We start from the raw sequence: 19,868 nt of genomic DNA, 5'->3' as shown, positions 1-19,868 counted from the left end.
AAAATCTGTAATTTCAGTGCTTACCTGAAGAGTAAAGCAGGACTTGTGTCTCCAGAAGTGCACAGGTAAGTAGTTTCACCATGCTGTCCACACCCAGGAGGGAGAACGCATCTCCAAGAGGATACTCCCCCAAAGGAAGCTCACCTGGCCCGGGCCGCTGGCAAAGGATGGGCCCTTGCACCCCATGGAACCTCAGCGACCTTCCAGGTGGAGGCAACGGCACCTCGTACAAGATGTTATGGATGTAGCTCTCTAGAGGGAGTGGTGGGGCTGTCTGTGACGTCACAGCCTGGTGGAGCTGAACCAGAAACTGTCGTGAAGCTTGAAGAAAAGGGAGCGGCGTGACGAGGCAGAGGGCTTTGGACACATACAGGGTGTCTCGCGTTGGATCGAAGGAGCCTACACATCCGAGGCAGCCAGACACCCCAGCCAGAGACTCGGCGTCTGACTCATCCAAGCTGCTCGCAAGTGAGTCCATACTGGAGGTGGAGGGTGAGGAGGCAGAGGAAGAGGAGGATGAGGGAGAGGAGGCCAATGAAGAGGAGTGGTGCTCCACATGGTGCATCTGACAGAGTGTCTGCATGGCAGTGATAATCTGAGGACTGGTCACCTCCTCGTAGAAGGTGTGAACAAAGCCGTAGGAACGCGTGCCATCGTCGAAAGAAATCGTAAACGAGTGAAACTGAGGATCGAGTCTGTCTGCTTGAGTGCGAAAGGACAGCCCTCTGGGCATGCAGAGCTGGAGGACAGAGGAGAGAAAACAAGAGATGTTTTAGTACAGAGTGACAATGTTCAATACCGACCTCAAAAAGTATATAAATGGAGGGTTAAACCAAAATATACAACAGCAAACATCAGCATCCTCCAGACACTTCAACCTGATAAAACTGAAGTTTGCCACCATCAAAAATGGCAATTATTTTAAATATTCTTGTGCTAGCATAGGCTTGATTTTGTCCTAAAAATGTAATCAGAGCAAAAATCGACCCCTGGCCTGAGGAGTGGGGGGAGAAAAAAAAAAAGTGTGGATTAGCTACATAAAATGACATGCTTAAAAAGACCCCAAAAAGTAAAGCAAAGCCAGAGGAAGGTGCTTTTGCACAATATATGAAATGGTCTAGAACAAACCAACACTGATTCCACTCCGTCTGATTACTCATGTAACTGTGAGGCTGATGCTGCTCTCATCATCCAGACCTGTTTTGCATGTTTAGATGAAAGCAAGACTCTGATGAAAAGGGGCAGAAAATAAGCCAGCACGTAACTCCTATTACACTTCCCTCCAGCTGACTTTGCCTCTTCCATTATTCTCCATCAATAGCTGAAAGAGCAACAAAATCATTTGGCCTTCTAACAGGCACATCTTGTCCTTCAGCTGCAGATGTAACAGAAAATGACCAACACTATGCAATCCAACATCTCACCATGTTGACAGCATCTTTATTGAAGGGGTTCCTGTCTGTATTTTCAGGGTAATGAGCCAAAACCTTCGATTTGAAGGACCGTCGAACAGGGCTGTGCTCAAAGCCCTCACCTGAAAGACAGACAGACAAATTGAGTAAAGAGGTTATTCTATTAATGCAGGTTGACCTTGATCGATGCTGAACCAGAATTCATAATGAGACAGAAAGGACAGAACAGAGGGCATCAGAACATGACAGCAGCTTTGATTAATAAAAAACGACCAGGACAACCTTGACAGATAGTAAAAAGAAGTTCATGTGCTGCAGCAAAGTGGGAAAAGCCACTCCAAGAGTTATGTAACTCAACTCATTAGCATAAAGAAAAGCAATGCAACAAGCCTCATCCCTGACACTGCAGGAGGGAACTCTTCAAACTGATAAGAGGTGCTGAATTCAAAGTGCATGCAAGAGAACTATATCCCACATAAATTGCTGCAGTGAACACATGCATTGCCTCGTGTGGTTAAAGTATCTCCTTTTTTAAATCTCGGCACCATGTGTCAGCTTCTAGCTCGGGTTACATAGAAAATGCTGTCTGTGCGAGTAGATGAAGCTGGAGCAAAAAAAATAAATAAATGAATAAATTAAAAAAACGGGTGTATGATTCACAGAGGGTAATCAGCGAGGTACTTTCATTATTTATCCTCTTTCTAAGGGGGATGCTCTTGAACAGTACTCTTCTTTGTGTTCCCTGCTTTACTAGTACACCATCAACTCTCAGAGACATTCACTGGAATCGCTGCACAAGAACAAAATCATCTGTAAATGCCAAACCAGCTCTGCAGCACTCATTCGACCCTTCAGGAACATCCACATCACCTGCCCACGAAATGACGCACGCCACCTCAAGAAACTGCGCTGCAGGCAGAGCGAGGAGCGAGCCACTTCAAGTCAAACTGACTCAGACCGGTAGGTGGGAGACAGCTAATGGACGAGAGTGACGCGGGGCGGGAATGGCAGTGTTCTTTACTAAGAATACAAATTAGTGTCGGCGCTGAGAGGCACAACTGAGCATCGCTGAAGGAGTTGCCATGGTTTCCATTTCCGCCGTGGCCTCGATGATCGCCATCGAGACAAAGCTTTTGTGCTCGTCACAGGTTACGTCAGCCTGGGTTTTATCAGCTGACCTAATTAAACCGCCACCCCCCCGGCTCTCCTCCTGACACGGGTTCCCACCAAACAGCTTTCACAGACGTAGATGCAGCCTGTGTGTGTTTCACGGGGTAACAGAGCAAGGGGAGGTGGAGTGGAGTGGAGGGAGGTTTGTTTTAGTGTTTGAATGAAAGCTTAAAGGCCTGTAATTAGCACATTAACAGACTCACTAGATCCAAGAAATGTGCTGGATGCTTTACATCATCTGTAGGCGTGAGAATAACTATCATTTTCACACCGATTTGTCACAAAAACAGTGACGAATGTCTCATCCAAGTATCCAAATTCATTACAATGGTCACTTTAATATCAGCCGTGTCTTGTTTTTAGTGTTTCATATTCATTCCACTGTCCCTAAAACAGGCCAACTCCATCAGCCACCAGTGAGCAGCCAATAAAGACAGACATCCATCACGTTCACCAACTAAATTACCTTTGCTGTCCCATTCATCACACCATTACATGAGCATGCATAAAAAGTAGAGAGATATTAAAATGACAGGCGTGTCAGCTGGTACTGACTGATGACACTTTAAAATCACTCCACCACTGATGCGCCTGACCACTGAAGGTGACTCACACGACCAAAAAAAGAAAAGAAATTTTGGTTTTTATCTTAGACTTGAAGCTCAGGAACAAAGAAAGCACCAAGTGCCTAAAAATATGTTGAAAAAAAAACAAATGAATCAAGCAGAATGTCTAATTATATAATGAGATATAGGCTTTACATCTCCCTGCACAATAAAGCTCGCTCTGTGCGATCAGGGACTACTCCACTGATGTCATATCGCTCCCCTATGTGACCGTCATCGTGCCTGCACGGGCGCTGAAGCGTCGGCCATTCAGCATTCCAACAGGCAACGTCATGTGGAATCTGATTAGGCTGCAGAAACACAGTGGCATGTATTGAGAGGCTAACAAGGGCAGATTGTCTCTCGGTGGGCATTCACCAATTACACACTCTCACAGAAAGAGGAACTGTATATGGGACACATTTAGAGCACAGAGTGGGCTATAACTTGTGGAACACTTGTGAGTAAAGGAGAAAAACCCTCACACAGGGAGAGAAATCCTTTAAAGGAGCAGAGCCCCCCTGCAGCGATGGGTCTGCGATGACCTGCTGTTACATAAGTACAATGGTGTAGCTCAGACACAGTAGCCAAGGAGGCAGCTTTCTAACCCAGTGGTTAATTAGAGCTTTAAAACAAAACAAAGAGCAAAAAAACATAACAAGCATGTCTGCTAAAAGCCCCCCCATGAGGAGCTGTTTCACAACAGCTGCTCCAGAGATGAGGAGAATACAGGGTGTGACTGCTGCTCCAGATCTGGAAGTGACGCTCAAGGTATTCAGCACACCTGCGATGTGACCGTTTTCTCACAAACACCGCAGCGCACGTCACACGAGCCTCCTGGGCAGAGTTGTTCTCAGCTCAGTGTCAACAACTGGCTGCAAAAGGAGGTGACGCCACCTGATATTTCTCTATTTCTTAGAGTCTTGTCAACCACAAATAAACCCCAATAAGCAACTGAGATGAGGAGACTTCACCGCAGCCCAAAATATGACATCACATCCCTTTCACCTTCTTGGTTAAAAGAGGAAAATAAGAATGATGGGTCACTTTCTGTTTGAGACCACCCCAAATCACGTGGATTAATCAGTGCTTTTTGATTCACAGAGGAGTGTATTCTGGGAGCAAACAGCCCTGCCTGGATGTTCCAGCTGTGTTCCAGCTTTAACGAGCAGAATTAGGACGCTGCTGTTTTCCCTCGATTCTGCCCTTTCTCTCCTGTGATCCCGAGGCAGGTGTAGCAGTAGATGACTTGCAGAAACCATAAAATAAAATCTAATGTGACACAATACTAGACTGAAAATATGATGAAAACTCAATGAACACAGCCGCCAAGTGATGTGTCCTAAACTGGGGTATAATATAAACAGACCGCACCTGGGATACAAAAGACAATATATCAGAAATATTCCTTTCAATGGCTTAAGATTGATTGGGAAATGATACAATGCACATCATTTGTCTTTGCTTTCCCCCCAGAGACATGTACAAATCCTGCCCAAATATAACCTTATATTTATCACATTTTTCATATATTTGAGGATATTCTGCACAGGCTGCTCACACATATTATTTAGAGCACTGACAGGGAGAAGAAAAATCATATTTAAATGGCTGTCACCCCTCCCCACACAAACAGAGACACAATTGGGCAACACAAATAGGCCTATATGAATTACTAAATATATAACCTGGCTAATGCTGTCATCCAACATAACATGCTGCGTATCTGTGTATTGGCGGGTGGGTCTTTTTGTCCTTAAATATCATCTACCTGCTCCATCGTCCGGCTCCAGGCCCGTCTCCGTGTCCACTCCACACACAACAAAATAGTGGGCGAAACGGCAAGAAGCCGATCCTGTGGCGGCGGCGGTGTTCATCCTCGACGCGTTGTGTTGACGGTGTGACACAGCTCCGTTTACTTCTGCTTAATGCTGTAGGTGTTCATAGCTGGCGCTGGTTTTTAATCCGAAATCCTCGAAGCTCCCCGCTGCGCGTCCCGATCCGCACCCACTGAACCGCGCTGTGACTCTGATGGAGTCAGGGTGATCCGGGGATGGTCATCCAGTTTGTTCAGAGGGGGAGGAGGCTGTGTGGAGACAGGCAGGCAGGGAGGGAGGGAGACAAAGGCTTAAAAGCATCAGCGTCCCCGCTAAAGTCTGCGTCATTTTCACATAGATGTTTACGAAATTCATCTGTAGCGCAAAACAATCAGTCTCATAGATCATCAGGGTTCTCATTTATAATTATTATTTTTGTCGGTGGAGATGATTACAATTATTTATTACACAAATGCAGATCACGGGCGGGAAAACTCTGAAGAGAGAAATTAAAACAACGTTTTCGACATTTTGGATAAAACTCCACTTACCGTTTACTAATTACCGTAATACTGTGAAAACGGTCGTGCGCCCTACAGTTGGCTGTGGATTTGCAGGAGCCTCCTAAAATCTGAGAAAACACTTTAGACCTCAGCGTTTCATTGGAAGTTTTTATGGGAAGTTCGTGTTGCCAACTTTAGGCATGGAGTTTGGAAGTCACGAGCTTATTTTACCAGTCAGGGGATGACTAATGACTAATGCATGATGGGAAGTTTTGTGGGAAATGTAGGATCAAATGGTTCTGGTGCTTGATCCCTGCTATACTAAGTCGAGATACTAACTAATAAATAAATAAATACATAGTTTTATTAAAAATCTGCAGTTGTGTTAGTTAGCAAGTAACATGAATTTAATGTCACAGCGCAAGAATAAGTGACCTCAGCTTAATTTTAAGATGAATCAACTTGTGTTTTTGTTTATCATGTCCTAAAAATGTGATTTTATGAAAATAAATATAAAAATCCCTCTTCACACAGATCTGTTTTGGTTGGAAGGATGCCATCTGAGCCAGACAGTTACAGGAACACTTCTTAATTCATGTTTGATTAACAAATAAAGACACTTGCCAAAAGTCATTAATCACTAACTGAGACCCACTGCTAGATAATACTTCACACTCTTCCCTGACACACAGGCACTAAAGACACCATCAGTCATCCACAACATTTAGAGCCTAACCATCAGCAGTCGAAGCAACTGAACTCCAACTCATTGTCTCTATTAGTGGCTATGCTTGCCAAATACCTCCCCAGTTATAAATTATTAAATGGAGTATGGACTTTGTCTTTTGTCTGCGGTGTTTATTTTATTCTGATGTTTTATTTTTTAACTTGTCTGTTGCGAGATCTCAAACTTTACACTCCATTTACTTCAAGTCAGAGTTGGTGGAGACCATAAAAGTCTTTAAACCTGTGCTGAAGTCAGGGCACACCCTGTGTGCTCCAGCTCTCTGGTGCATATTTACCTCTGTAAAAGATGCTTTCTACATGTTTAGTCTGGAGACCATAAATAAAAAAAAGAAGAAAATACGTATTTTGGTTCTTGGCCATTGACAGATTTACAGACAGCATCAATTTCAGCGTCTGGTCAGTGACGCACTAAAAGCCTGAGAAGCAGTGAGTGACGTGATGCATTCAGGTTTCTCCTCAGTGAAAGACTTTAGCAACAGCATTTTTCCTGCGACCTACCAAACCGATGAAAATGAAAACACTGTCAACCTTGGTGCCTGAGCATGAACAATCTGATTTTTACATTCTTTATTCAAAATTTCATCCAAAACAACAACAACAACAACAACAACAACAAGACAGAAAAAAATAAGTTTTTACCATGTTGGGTATTTATTGAACCATTCAAACAGAGAAACATATGTTCCATTTTATAGGCAAAACGCTTAATTAAATAAATAATAATAATAATAATAATAATAATCCAGGTCACAAGTAAATCAACCTCCTACTCCACATGTCTGGTAAACCCTATTCGCCTGAGATATATTTAGTTTTGGGTTCAATAAAATCAGTGTCTAAACATAAAAGAAAGTGCAGCATTTCAACACACCTGGACTGACCCATGCAGTAAAAATCTCGCATTTATCGTCATCTTCTGGGATCACAGTTACATTTTTCATGCACGCTCAACCTCTCAGGTGAATCAGTCTTCTCAGTGCATAGCTTAACATAACAAGGCTTGTATTTAACATTCAATACCATGATTTTTTTGTAAATGAGAAAGCTTTCAGATGATCATTGTGACACTGCTTTGTCAGTCTGACAGCTATTTGTGATACTTGCGGCGTCTGTGGAACAATCGAAGCAGTCCAAACATCCTTTTCCTTTTCTAACTTCCTCCAACTCCTCCCTCAGGGGGATTTGCAGGTATTTGGAGTCCAGTTCACAGAGAGAGAGACATTCAGTGACAGCAACACAGCCTGGATCAAACCCTTTCAGGCAGCTGTGGTCAGCACATCATTAAAGATAAAGGTTTTCCTCAAATGGTGTAATTCTTAGATGTTTCACATAACTCAGCTAGCACTTCTTAATACTGGCGGGTCAGTGTCTCATCTTGATACACTGAACCCCTCTAAGTTAAATTCACTTTGGCCTGTCTAAGAATCACAACACCCTGCTTCTTAAACTAAAAACACAGCTAAAAGTCTCTCTGAACCACGGTGGGAGGGGGTGGGGGTGCAGTGCACAGGTTCATGCTGTAGGTCATACTAAAACGTTCTCTAGAAAACTTTTGGCAGTGGAGTTGGATTAAGAATTTTCACCTGGAAAGTAGCTTCAGAGATTATTTTTGTTTGCTTTTTTTTTTTTATTCTTAGGGGAAAGTTCTCAGAAGAAAAAAAGGGCACTGTGGATATTTTAGAAGGAAAACAGTCTCTGGCAGCAGGAAAAACAGGAAGAGGTGGCCTGTTTGCACTCCACTGAATGAAAGGGTTCCTCCTGCTTCCTGCTCCCTTATTGCCCATCAGTTAATTGTGGTGTTAGACGCTAGAATGAGGGAAGAGTGGCCAGTGAAGTAGAACAAATTATGTAGCTGTGTTTGAAAATACAGATTCAAGGAATGCTGCAGATATGGAAGGAGTGCAAGCAGTGCATCCACACGTACACATGAATTATACTTCTGCGTCCGATCTACGTCATAACTGGAGCCCCGTTTTAATCCTTTTTACATGTCGACGCTGCTACGCAAGTTGGGGGACAGATTTCCCAGAGATCTCCAAATCAAGCTTTAGGCTACACATAGCCTACTCTTCTACAAGATTAATGGCAACTTGCATACAAGTTAAGAGGGGAAATGCGATGGTGATGTGATGGTTGGTGGTTTTGGAAGCATAATGGGATGCAGGGAAGGAGGTCTACGTCAAGATACGGGCGACCTGGGCCTGGATCTCTCCATCCGGGTGTGAAAGCAGCTGAACCAATCTGCCGTGTAGCTGGGAGGATTCGTCTAGCATGACCCGGAAGAGGCAATCTTGTTTGCGCCTCAGTTCATCAGCCACTTGGGCTGATGGCCTCCAGGCCTTCAGGTTCCCTGCAAAGGTCAGCAGACGGAGAAGCACTGCAGGAGCTGTTCGTTCATCAAATAGCAGCACCACGGAAGCTGGCGCCTGGGGTAAGAAAGCAAAGAAAAATTTCTAATAAGTCTGCTAACTGCAATTCTGTTTCTTCTGATGGCCTCTTAAGACTAAGCTGCATGGTGCTTGCTCAGTCCCTGTGTATGACAAAAACATGCAAACCTTTTCATGAAGACGGTCAGATAAAGGCTGGATTTTAATTTCCTTTTGGTCTCACCTGAGCTTGAACGATGTCATCCATCATATCTGGGTTCGATGACAAATTCACGAGGACTTTCAGAGTCTGAACCTGAAACAACCAGAGCAGCTTTTACATATGGCACACATTCATGTTAAGATTTAAAGATTATTTCATCCTTATAGCTTTTAACAATCTGCTTATGGGAAGTGAAAGAGTTCACGCCCTAAACTTGCAAACCTGTAAGGCTTCATTGCTCACGACCAGCAAGGACAGTAAAAGAGTAACGGATTCCTTCAGCAAGTGTTGATGTTTGTCTGTTACTGAAAGGTTTGTGAGCAGCCGCAGAGCACCGAGCTGAAGGTCCGAGTTCACTGGTGACATCTCAATGAGTTCCAGCACTTGTGGAACATAAACCTGACAGACAGGATGATGTTTTCAGTAAAATGCATCTTCAAAAAACTCACAGCTATATAAACAAATGAAAACAAGAGAGCTGTCTGCCAACAGCTACAGAGAATAATGACTAAATGAAGCAAAATGAAAACAATACCTTGTAGATGTTAAACAGTGTAGTAATAATGCCTTTCTACTCTACATGAACATTCGAAGCACTTTAAACAACATGTCTCATTCACAGACACTCTTTTCTACATCAAAAGCCTCTTTTTCACTTGTACCTACTCTGCTCGGCTATTTTCCATTACAATTGAGTACTGCTTATGTACAGCATCACGGCCAAAAGTTGTGACACGTTTTGTATGCGACACAAACAACACAACAATGAAAGAGATTTTTAAAACTCTTGTTGCCAAGCTATAAAAATCGTGGTTTTGATATTTGTGAAGGAGTCACTCTCATGACTCGTTGAATGATGCCATTGACTGGCCAATCGGTGGCATTCAGTCTTTTGACGCCACATTTTCAGACTGACTCAGCTGACTTGGAACTTCAGCTGAGCAGATGCTAACAAAGTACCTGGTACCAGGTGCTATTACCTAATGAAAAACCCTAAAAACTGCACTGAGTTTAACCAAGCCAAGCTGCGGAGGTACTAGTGGAAAAGAGCTATAAGTGTTGATGATTGAGCAACTCGGGGATCAACATCTTGCCCAAGGATGCTGTGGTATGCAGACTGGAGCAGCCTCACACAACTCTGTTAGGGCAGCAGTTGTGTGGGGCTTCTGTGTTCACAATCAGAGCTGTGTGCTTAAGGTAGCTCTCTCTCAAAAAGTAAAAAATCTCCTACTCTTTGAAATTGATCCAAGAGTAGGAAAAAATGTCTGGAGCCTTTAAAGCTACCTGAAACCTAAATCTTTGGCTCACAACGATTACCTACTACATACTCTGACCACATTATTTGAAATTCTGACTACCGGTATGTTTAATTATAGCATCCACCATTGTAACAGTATGTTATTTAAGAGACCAAGTGACTTTGAATGCGGAAGGGATGTTAATACCAGAGGGAATGTCTGAGTATGTCAGAAACTGTTGATTTACTGGGATTTTCCGCAGACAAATCATTTCTAGGGTTTATAAAGAATAGTCCAAAGAAGATAAAATATCCACTCAGCAGCACTTCTTTGGGCGAATATGCCTTGCTGATGTCAAAGAAGAATGGTCAGATAAGAAACCAGTACCTCAAATAACCACTTGTTACAATCGAAGGTAAGCAGAAGAGATTCTGAATGGGCAATTTGCACTGGCTCAAGAGTGGATAAAAGAAGACTGTAAAATTGTTACCTAGTTTGATGATCACAATGTACCTATAACATCCCACCTTTAATGACTTGCTTATCTTTTTAAATAATTTTTTTTATAAACAAACTATAGACAAACCATCTCAGCCTCATCTCTCTAACTTTGTAACTGCTCAACCTGAGCTGACCCTGTGATGCATTTAATTCTGTCCATCCTGGTCACTTCCAACCAGTGTGACTGCCTGTTCTCATTACTCACCTCACCTGTCTGCTGTCCTTTGCTTTTGATGTTTGACCCCAGTATTTAAACACATCCACATTCACTACCTCTGCTCCCTGCATCTTCATCCTTTCACCGGTCTCTCTCTTTCATTCATGTGCATGCATGGAAAAAACACATCTTAAGAGGAAATGAATATACAACAAACATACCTTTATTTGTTCCTGGTTCTGGATGTTCATACAGAGGTTATTTAAAGCATTCAGAGTCTGCACCCTAACTTCAGGCGCAGGATCAGAAAGGAACCCAGCTATGATATGAATCCCTTCAAATTCCCGTATTAGATTCTGAGGGATTAACAGAGAAGAAAAGAACATTAAAGTCAACCAATAACTGCTCCAATCTATACATTTCGGATACAGTAAATTTACTGTACCTGATTCACAGTGAAGGCAGCACTGTTTCCTAATGTAAGAAGAATCCGACACCTGTCTGAGGGATTATTGCTGGTCTGCAAACAGGACAGGAGCATTTTCAAGTGCTGTGGCTCCAGGTTGTCAGGGGACTGGTGGATGATGTCCCCTATAAAGCATAACATAAAGATGAAACTATGGATCAGTTGTAACCCTTTTCTTTTTCATTTAGATTCAAAAGCTTATTTTTAATTTATCCAAGTCCGAAGATGATGAAATATTCACAAGTTAACAGCGAACAAAAATATTTGAAGATTTTTCTGGAATATTCAGATTTAAATAGCAGCTGGGATTACAGTCCATCTTTAAGGACTCTGGGGTCCTTACCTGATGCCGTATCTGCTGGTCGGGGACAGATAACATCCAGTCCGGACACTCTGGCCAGCAGACTCCCCGGTTGTATCTTCACTTCACTTTGCTGACTGCCTTTAACCCCAGGATTCTCACCTGTGGCATTTTTCTTGTTCCTCTTGAAACTAATAAGTTTGTATATGCCATAAGAGGCTCCAGCTCCGGCAACTAATCCTAACAAAGCCTTCATGTTGCCGAACCTGGGAGTTATATCGCCCATGCTGCTAGCTGCTATGTCTTTAGCTAAGCTCTGCTAGCTGGCTAGCGTTAAGCTACACGTTATGGACAAATCATTTACCTTACTTGCGAACAAGTCAAGTTTTTTAGTTAGCTAAAACTAATGACACTCCATCGAAACCACAACGAAGGCAACGCAAATCCGTTTCAACAGATTCATTATTCTAAAAAGTGGAGAAGTTTGCCGACAAGCCACAGTTGTCAACAATTATCCGAGTCGATATTGAGGCCAGCTTGGGGTGGCCAAACAAATCTTTCGCTGCGTGACTGATATGGCTTCGTATGTCATTAAAGAGTGTGGTATGATTTGTCTGAACATATCGTTTTTATGAAGCTTTTAAAATAACCAGAAAGAAACTGAAAAACCGCGAGCAAACAGATCGCATCCGATTCTGCATATTACCGTTAAAAACTTCTGCTGCTCACTAGTTGTCCAACATTTAACCGGACTTAAGGTTTACTTGATCCGTTACCTGGCAACGGTGGATCGTCAAACGAGATTATACACTTAAAAGTCGTAAAGTGAAAGACATAAAAAAAAATAAAAATAAAGAGCACCAGTGTAGCTTTTCCTCAGATAAGATTTCCAAAGGGGAAAAAAAAAACCAAAACAGAATTATACAAAAAATAAATAAATAACATTACCTTAAAAAGTATAACGTTTGTGCAAAGAGCACATCACATCTAAGATTCAATGTTGATTTTGTAAGAAGCTCTCCACTTGTGTCAGTTTTGCTTTTTACTTGCTGGTCTATTAGTCATTTTAATCTGAAATATCTCATTTGAGTTTCGGAAATTAGGATTACCCACCAACGAATTTATCAAAGTCATTGTCGCATATGCATATAATCCAGCTTTATAAAGTGAAATAATTCTACTAGCTTATCGTCCTTCATATTTATGACTTTAGAATTTCAGAGACTGGGGCTTTTCAAGATTTTCCTTTGTGTCAGATGGCAAACATATGCTGGTGAAGAAAATTGATGCATTTTGATCATTTTACTTTCAAAAGGAAGCCATCCTTTCACTGCCAATGATAAACGTTGGGCATATCACCCCACCAACCCCCCGCTGAATGTAAAAGATGAGATCCCAATTTATTTTACTTTTACGGGCTTTAATGACAGCTTCATGTACGTCATGTTGAATCAGTACAGTTGATCATTTCCAGTCTGTGCACTGGCACGTAGACCCCCGGCTTTTCTTGAAACGAACACACGGTGGCTCACTTTCTCTTAATTTTAGCCCTTACTCCTAACCCCTGAAGACATGTTAGGCCACCAGAAGAGGTCCAGAGAAGATCACGTTCATATCCCCCTGCCCCCCCTTTCACCCACACTTCAACATGTTTCAAGCACATGCAAACAATGACTCATGCGTTGCTTGTTTGCATTCCCCACCAATGTTCTTTTCAAGTGGCTTTAATTAGGTTGACTTGATGCTTAAGTTACCATTAAAGTGACTTTCAAAAGCAAGACTTCAGCTACAGCCTTAATGGGATCTGTTTTAGAAGCAGGTTCAACAAACTCCAACTTGATTAATGCTGAGCTGCTGCTTGTGGTTCTAGAAAGTTCAATCAGCTGAATATGTTCAGCTCAAGTTAAGCCTGTGCATAAGCAGTGAAAAATAGCCATCAGCAGAGCTAGTACCAGGATTCACCATGGCAACAGGCAAAGAGCAGAGCCTCCATGTATTCACTGGACTGAGTGAATGCATCTTAATGTAGAGGGAGACTTCTCTTTAAAAAACAACAACAAAAAACACAACAACAAAAAAGAAAAACAGTCAGCACCATCCATTCATAAAGCATGAATCCTACCACATTTTAGTTTTCGTTATTTACTTGCAGCCGGATGTGAAACAAATCTGAACTTAAGAAAAAAAACCAAAAAACCCCACACACAAACAAAAACTGTAGTTCTCCTGTAAATCGGATTACCTTGATTGTTTTCGAAAACAATCTCAATTTACACATTTCAGAAATTAATTTTTTGTTTAAACATGATGTCTGACTGAACCTATTGCAGTATAAATTACAAACAGAATATAATCAGACCTACAGCCTGGATTTAAAAACTCATTTTAAATATTTAATCCTGTTTTAGAACCATAAAGTCAATTCAGACTGATCTTCACACCAATATTTATGTCATGTCCAACATGATGTCAACTCTAAAACAAATGCAGATGACCTATTAGACAGTTACAGCTGCTTTTCTGTCCACAAAGTTAAATGGATATAGACTGTAGAATTTATTCTGGACTGCTAATATATCCAGCAAACTGTTTTTATCCTTACACTGAAGATGTATAATAAAGACTACCATCAAATGTGGCAATCAAGACAAGTCAAAATTGTAACACTTTCAGGTTCTTACATAAATAGTCGATGTAGGTAGAAGAACAGGAAATTGATTTGCAGCTGAAGACCAATCCCATTACAATAAATCTATAAGTTTTCAGGTGTTAAAGAACGGCCATTAAGATTACGAATACTTCTATTTACATAGACCACTTGTCAGTAATGTTACCCGCAAATAAAATCCAGACATTGGAAGGGAAAAAACAAACAAACAAACAAACAAAAAAAACTTAAAAGAGCTTCTGTGGACCTAAAAGCTTGATTTCATTATCAGAGTCACCTGCACTACTTTAATGCTTTTTAGATGCAACGTCTTATATTCTGAAGCTGTAGCAGCTCGCATGATCCTGGAGAAACTTTGCAATATCCAGGAGAAAGTCTGCAACAGTAGTTTTAGTATTATAGGTCAATATGCTTATGAAATCAAACCTTCAGGTAAATAAAAAGCTCCCTCATCTGTGGAGCCAGCTCTCAGTTTGTATTCAAGAGACAGACACGCTGTCTACTATTAAGACTTTCCTTTTTCATAAAGCATATAGTTAGGGCCTGATCGGGTGACTCTGAATCCTCCCTTAGTTGCACTGCAACAGGTCTAGGCTGCTGGGGGCTTCCCATGATGCACTTCTTCACTCGCTGTGTTTATAGACCATTTTGCATTTAATTATTATTTATCCATCTCTGACTGTCTCCCAGAGCGTGTCTTTTGTCCCGTCTTCCCTCTCTCACACCCAGTTGGAGCAGATGGCCACCCCTCCCTGAAACCGGTTCTGCTGGAGGTTTCTTCCTATTTAAAGGGAGTTTTTCCTTCCCACTGTCTCCAAACCCTCGCTCAAAATGTGGTCGTCTGATTGTTTGGGTTTTCTCTGTATTATTGCAGGGTCTTAATGTTACAGTGTAAATCACCTCAAGGCAACTGTTGTTGTGGTGCTATATAAATAAAATTAATGTTAAAAAAAAAAAAAAAATCAGAAACACAGGAGAAACTGCCTACTGAATGCATTACACTTCCATACAAGACTGATACAGATGTTTTAAAGTTGAATAAGGTCAGTCCAGTTTCAGTGCTCAGTTTTAGTATTTACTTAGTAATGCGATGCTTTGTTTTCTATTTAAAGGACAGATTTCCAGGACAGCAGATGTGTTCACAGACAAAAACACTACAACATCTTTGTTTTCATACCTTCAAAAATGTGTTCATCATTCTTCCCGGTCTTGCACATTGAGTTATCGTGTCCTTTCATTCATGCCATCTTCTGACCAGTCTCCACTGATTGTTATTACTCTTTCCTTGCACCGTACGAGGTGTGAAACAGACCTTTGACAGATATGCTACGGCCCGTGTGAAGCGGTTTTTGGATTTAACGTATGGCGATGATGGAGATGTATTACGGGACTCTTGAGGAAGAAGGCTTTTTGTGTTCCTCTTAATCACACACTTAGGCATCAAACCTGTAGGCTTAGGCTGCTGTTCAGAAGGCCAGTTGGCCAAGTGTCTGGGCCGTCGACTCACACTGACTCGAGGCATGTGCCTGTTTGATTGCATGAAAGGCCGTAAACGTTCAGACCTCACAGTTTGCCTTTGTGGTTTAGAGAATGAGCCCAGTGTGTTTCTTACTCCATAAGATGTAAGCCCACTCTGGGGTGGATTTCTCAATCTATTGTAATGTGGTTTCTGAAAGGCAGAAAAGAGTTCTTGATTGTAGAGGTTTGAATTCTCATGTTTTGCACCGGCATTTAGGACGAAGGGAACAGCACTGACTTTCTGGTATCTGGGAACAAAACTCAAGGGTTTGGCGGTAAACATCCAGCGAGCTCTGTCCATCTGTTTTTGCTTATAATGAGGAATTTGCGGGTATTGTGGGCTGCTTTGATAACCCATGTGACCTCTTCTCCATTGGGGTAACGGGTCATTAAAGCTTAAAGAGACATAACCACTTGGAGGCCAGTGAATGTTGGAAGCATATTTTACAGTCCTTAACTCTTTGCTGTCAGTGGGTTGACCCGGCTGGACTGAAGCACCTATTCTTGTCTTGTATTTGGGCCAATAATGCTGCATGGAACGGGGATGCTTTTTGCCATAGGAATATGCAGATGGTAGGTTTTTTGCAGGTGGGACATCAGTTTGACTTACTCTGTGGAAGTCTTTAGTGAGTTCAAAGCCACCAGGTGGTCTCCAGTACCCCATTAAAGGATCTCTACTGTAAGAGGCATGTACTGTTTTTAGCATATCCTTCCAATAAGGTGTTAAATTTGAGGTCTCACTTGAATACTGGCTGAAATCTTGAGATGGGCTGTTTGCAGGGTTCACAGGGGGTGCAGTCACATGTTCATTATAGGAAGAACCGTGCCTGTGAAAGGAGCTGGAGGGAAATTGTGTTTTTTCTGGTGGTTTGTGTCGTTCTGACTCCACACTCACAGATAAGTCATTGTTTCCCCAGGGAAAACCGTGCGCCAAATTTCTTGAAGCAAGACCTGTGGCTGCTAAATGATCGTGTGGGTAGAAAGTGGTGCCCGGCCTAAATTTTTGGTTGTCATAAACACTGGAAGAAATGAGACTTGCAGAGGAGTCGAAAGGATCAGGGAAAGAGAGGCGTTTATTTGGCGTTTGGTAGTTGGCACCTTCTTCAATCCGATCGTTATTTATCCTGCTGTCACCAGAGGCAGTACCTCCTTTGTCAGGAGTTGGTCCATAGTCCATGGATGTTCCGAGAGTTTTCATTTTTTCCCGTGCAGTTTCAAAATGTCTACTCAAGTCACTTCCTGGTACTAAGAAGGAACGCTTCATGTTTTCTATAAACTCCTTTAAATGACTCATTGTGGGGAAAGCGACACCCTTCACAGGCTCCTGCGTGTGTCCCCTCACTAACAAGTCAAAGGGATGGTGATAACCAGACTGCTCATTTTGCCCTATGAGAGGAGCAGAAGAGGCCCCGTGAAATTTATCAGGCTGGCTTTGCTTCATCTCAGCGTTAGCATCCTGTTCTTTATCATCAATAAATGCTTCTGGCTGACGGGAAACAAAGCTTTGCCGTCCAACATTCTCATTGTTTGTATTCAAAGATTGTCCAGAATGAAATGTGCTAGAGGTTTGGGGGCTCTCATAGAGATAGTAGCCATGTGCAGTACTGTAACCTATCAGGAAATAAACATCGCATTAAACTCGTGGTCAATTATACAAATGAAAGTACTGGAATTCATACCTTCTTGAGGAGGAAAGCACAAGCAGCTCCACAACAGAGTGCAAAGCCAGGAGAGGCTGGAAATAAAAATAAAAATTGAAATACTAAAAATCTAAAAGAACCGAGAATAAAATGACATTTTTATTTACCTGAATGAAAGAGCCATGAGGGTGAGTTCAACCACAGACTCTACCTGCAGCAGAATAATGATTAAAGCTTCTAACCAGCAAAATAATCACTCATGCTCTGAGTGAAGCCACAGCGGCAGGAAAGGTACCAGAGGGGACACAAAACCTTCTCACATTCTGCTTCCACTGATTGCAATTGAAGTTATTGAAAGCAGCTGCTGAGTTAGTTCTTGCAGGTCCTCAGACTGGTGGTGCACAGTGAATTGGTTCTGGTTGCATTTTTACTGCGAAACAGTAACTCAGCTTCAGAGAACCTAAAGACTTTCTCTCACTGTTAATAAGTAATAAGTAGGTAAAGTTATCAGGGTGTTCTGTTTCACTCGGCCAGTATTTGTCAGTCCAGATTTGGCTGAAATTATAATCATAATAAACTGTTTTATAAATTGTGAATTATATAAATTATTATTTTTTTGTTACTTGATTCCCATCCTTTGTTAGTTAAGCCTGGCTCCTGACAGCCTGCCTCCCTGTTTGCTGAATTAATGATGAGCTGTTTCTTGTTGGGTGACAGGAAGTGGAAAAGGTTCATCGCACAGAGCAAGAGAGATACCCTGGAGCTGACTCTGCAGATGGACTTGACAAAAAAAGCCTTTTGAGAGGAAATGCCGGCAGGTTGCACTTACCAAACTGTTGAGCTGGGTCAAATTACACAAGAGGATGAAAGCTGGTAGGTCAACATTTTAGGGTTTTTTTTCTGAAGAAATTATACTGAGGTCTGCTGGCTGTTTTTTTTCTCGCTCCCTCATGTAAAAAGCCAGAGAAAACACTCACTGAGGTTAAGAAATTTGCCAGACTAAAAGTCATGTTCCCATGCTGTATCCTCCCACTGCCGTGACTCATTTTGTCCCTGTGCACCTTTTTACTTATATTCTTAACTCAGTTGTCATACTTTTGTGCAGAAATGTATATTTTCCCAAGTTAAAAATGAATGAACACTCCAGCTCTCACTGAGAAACTGGAGACCTCTGTAAAGGCTAGATGCCTCAGCCTTAAGTGTATCACTGCTCCATGGTGTAAAGATAGGACTTGAAAGGGACAGAAGACTACTTCAAAACTGAATGAACACTTTTTATCTTTTGTGTGTGTATGAATTTTCCTCTGATGTTACAAGTGGGATTTACTGAAATGGACAACAAGCATCAGCAGAGTGAAAAAGGATGTGATGCACTCTCTGTGCTCCCAAGCAGCTTCTTACTGCAGGTAGATTCTCTTACAGCGAGCAGCATGCTTGTCTCAGTTTTCTTTGTATTTAGCCTGGAGTTTGTACACAAAAAGATGATGGCAAGTCTGGTTTGTTTTTTTTCAGGCTGCAACAGCCCCTTGTTCTCTGAGCAGTCAGCGATGAGCTCAGATTTCAGTTACATAACTCTTTAAATAGATTCCACTGTAAACATACAGTCCACTCTCTTTGAGGGTATTTGATTAAAGTCACTTGCAGATCATTTTCCTTTAATCTAAATACATACCAGAGTGTGCGTGTGTATATACACTTACAGGCCACTTCATTAGGTACACCTGTTCAACTATCTTTTAATGCACAAAGCAGCAACTCAGTGCATTTATACATGTAGACGTGGTGAGGGCTGAAATTCAAACCGAGCGTCAGAATGAGGAAGAAAAGTGATTTAAATGACTTTGACTGTGGTGTGTTTATGGTGCCACACAGGATAGTCTGAGCATTTCAGGAACTGCTCATGCACTCCAATTTTCCCACACAATCTCTAAGGTTTACAACGAAAGGTCCAAAAAAGAGAAAATATCCAGCATGCCGCAGTTCTCTGTGGGGGAAAAGAAAATATTTTGTTCATGCCAGAGGTCAGAGGAGACTGGCCAGACTGTTTTGAGCTGATAGGAAGGCAGGAGTATCTCAAACAACCACTCATTACAACCAAGCAGAAAAACATCTCTGAACGCACAACACATGGATCCTTACAGCAGACGATCAGGTGCCTCTCCTGTAAGTTGGCAACAGGGACCAGAGGCTGCAATTTGCACAGCCATTGGCTGCTCTGAGTCTCAATTTCGTCTGCAACACTGACTGCTCGGGCTGCTGCTGCTGCTTGGTACACTCTCTGTACTAACACAGCACAGTTTAAACACCACAGCCTACCTGGGTATTGTTGCTCACTGTCCCTTTATGACCACAGTGTACCTATCTTCTAATGGCTGCTTCCAATAGGACAACACACAAAGTTCACATTATCATGTTCATGAAACCAGTTTGAGACGAGTCCACTATGCAGCGTCTTTTGGGATGTAACGGAATGAGACATTTCCAATATTAAGAACATCTTGAAGGCAAAAAGGGGTATAAGCAAGGTGTACCTAAT

General features: G+C 42.0%; 4 protein-coding genes across 6 annotated transcripts in view; 1 reads left to right on the top strand and 3 right to left on the bottom strand.

Annotated features, from left to right (window-relative positions):
* LOC102300433 (DENN domain-containing protein 5B) overlaps nt 1-5,688 on the bottom strand; it is a 17,749-nt gene extending 12,061 nt beyond the window's left edge. Inside the window, exons 1-4 of one of the 3 annotated variants that reach the window (XM_005934180.3) lie at nt 5,556-5,688; nt 4,959-5,273; nt 1,425-1,534; nt 25-739 (exon numbers count right to left, since the gene is read on the bottom strand). In XM_005934180.3, coding sequence (XP_005934242.1) covers nt 25-739; nt 1,425-1,534; nt 4,959-5,064 — 931 coding nt within the window. In that variant the 5' untranslated portion in view covers nt 5,065-5,273; nt 5,556-5,688. Of the gene's footprint in view, nt 1-24; nt 740-1,424; nt 1,535-4,958; nt 5,294-5,555 lie in introns of those variants that run through there. The other 2 variants (XM_005934179.3, XM_014337430.2) reach the window with 2 other exon arrangements.
* Nucleotides 5,689-6,883: 1,195 nt separating this feature from the next.
* armc10 (armadillo repeat containing 10) lies at nt 6,884-12,256 on the bottom strand. The gene is made up of 6 exons (XM_005934178.2): nt 11,549-12,256; nt 11,185-11,330; nt 10,961-11,095; nt 9,066-9,242; nt 8,865-8,936; nt 6,884-8,680 (listed from the first exon to the last, which is right to left on the bottom strand). The coding sequence occupies exons 1-6, from the start codon at nt 11,790-11,792 to the stop codon at nt 8,429-8,431; spliced, it is 1,026 nt and encodes a 341-aa protein (XP_005934240.1). The 5' UTR covers nt 11,793-12,256; the 3' UTR covers nt 6,884-8,428.
* A 763-nt stretch (nt 12,257-13,019) lies between these two features.
* On the bottom strand, nt 13,020-17,724 carry LOC102298449. Its single transcript, XM_005934172.3, has 3 exons — nt 17,500-17,724; nt 17,372-17,427; nt 13,020-17,303 (listed from the first exon to the last, which is right to left on the bottom strand). Exons 1-3 carry the CDS (start codon nt 17,514-17,516, stop codon nt 15,409-15,411), a joined length of 1,968 nt encoding a protein of 655 aa, XP_005934234.1. The 5' UTR covers nt 17,517-17,724; the 3' UTR covers nt 13,020-15,408.
* A 503-nt stretch (nt 17,725-18,227) lies between these two features.
* The window catches only part of fbxl13 (F-box and leucine-rich repeat protein 13), a 13,660-nt gene continuing 12,019 nt past the window's right edge, over nt 18,228-19,868 (top strand). The window contains exon 1 of the mRNA XM_014337395.2: nt 18,228-18,738. Within this exon, the coding sequence (XP_014192881.2) occupies nt 18,625-18,738 (114 nt within the window). The 5' untranslated portion in view covers nt 18,228-18,624. The remainder of the gene's footprint in view (nt 18,739-19,868) is intronic.

The sequence above is a fragment of the Haplochromis burtoni genome, unplaced genomic scaffold (assembly GCF_018398535.1).
Source record: "Haplochromis burtoni strain Fernald_Lab_line unplaced genomic scaffold, NCSU_Asbu1 Contig_179, whole genome shotgun sequence".
Classification (NCBI taxonomy): domain Eukaryota; kingdom Metazoa; phylum Chordata; class Actinopteri; order Cichliformes; family Cichlidae; genus Haplochromis; species Haplochromis burtoni.
Note: the sequence above shows the minus strand (reverse complement) of the source record. Positions and strands in the feature narration are given on the sequence as shown.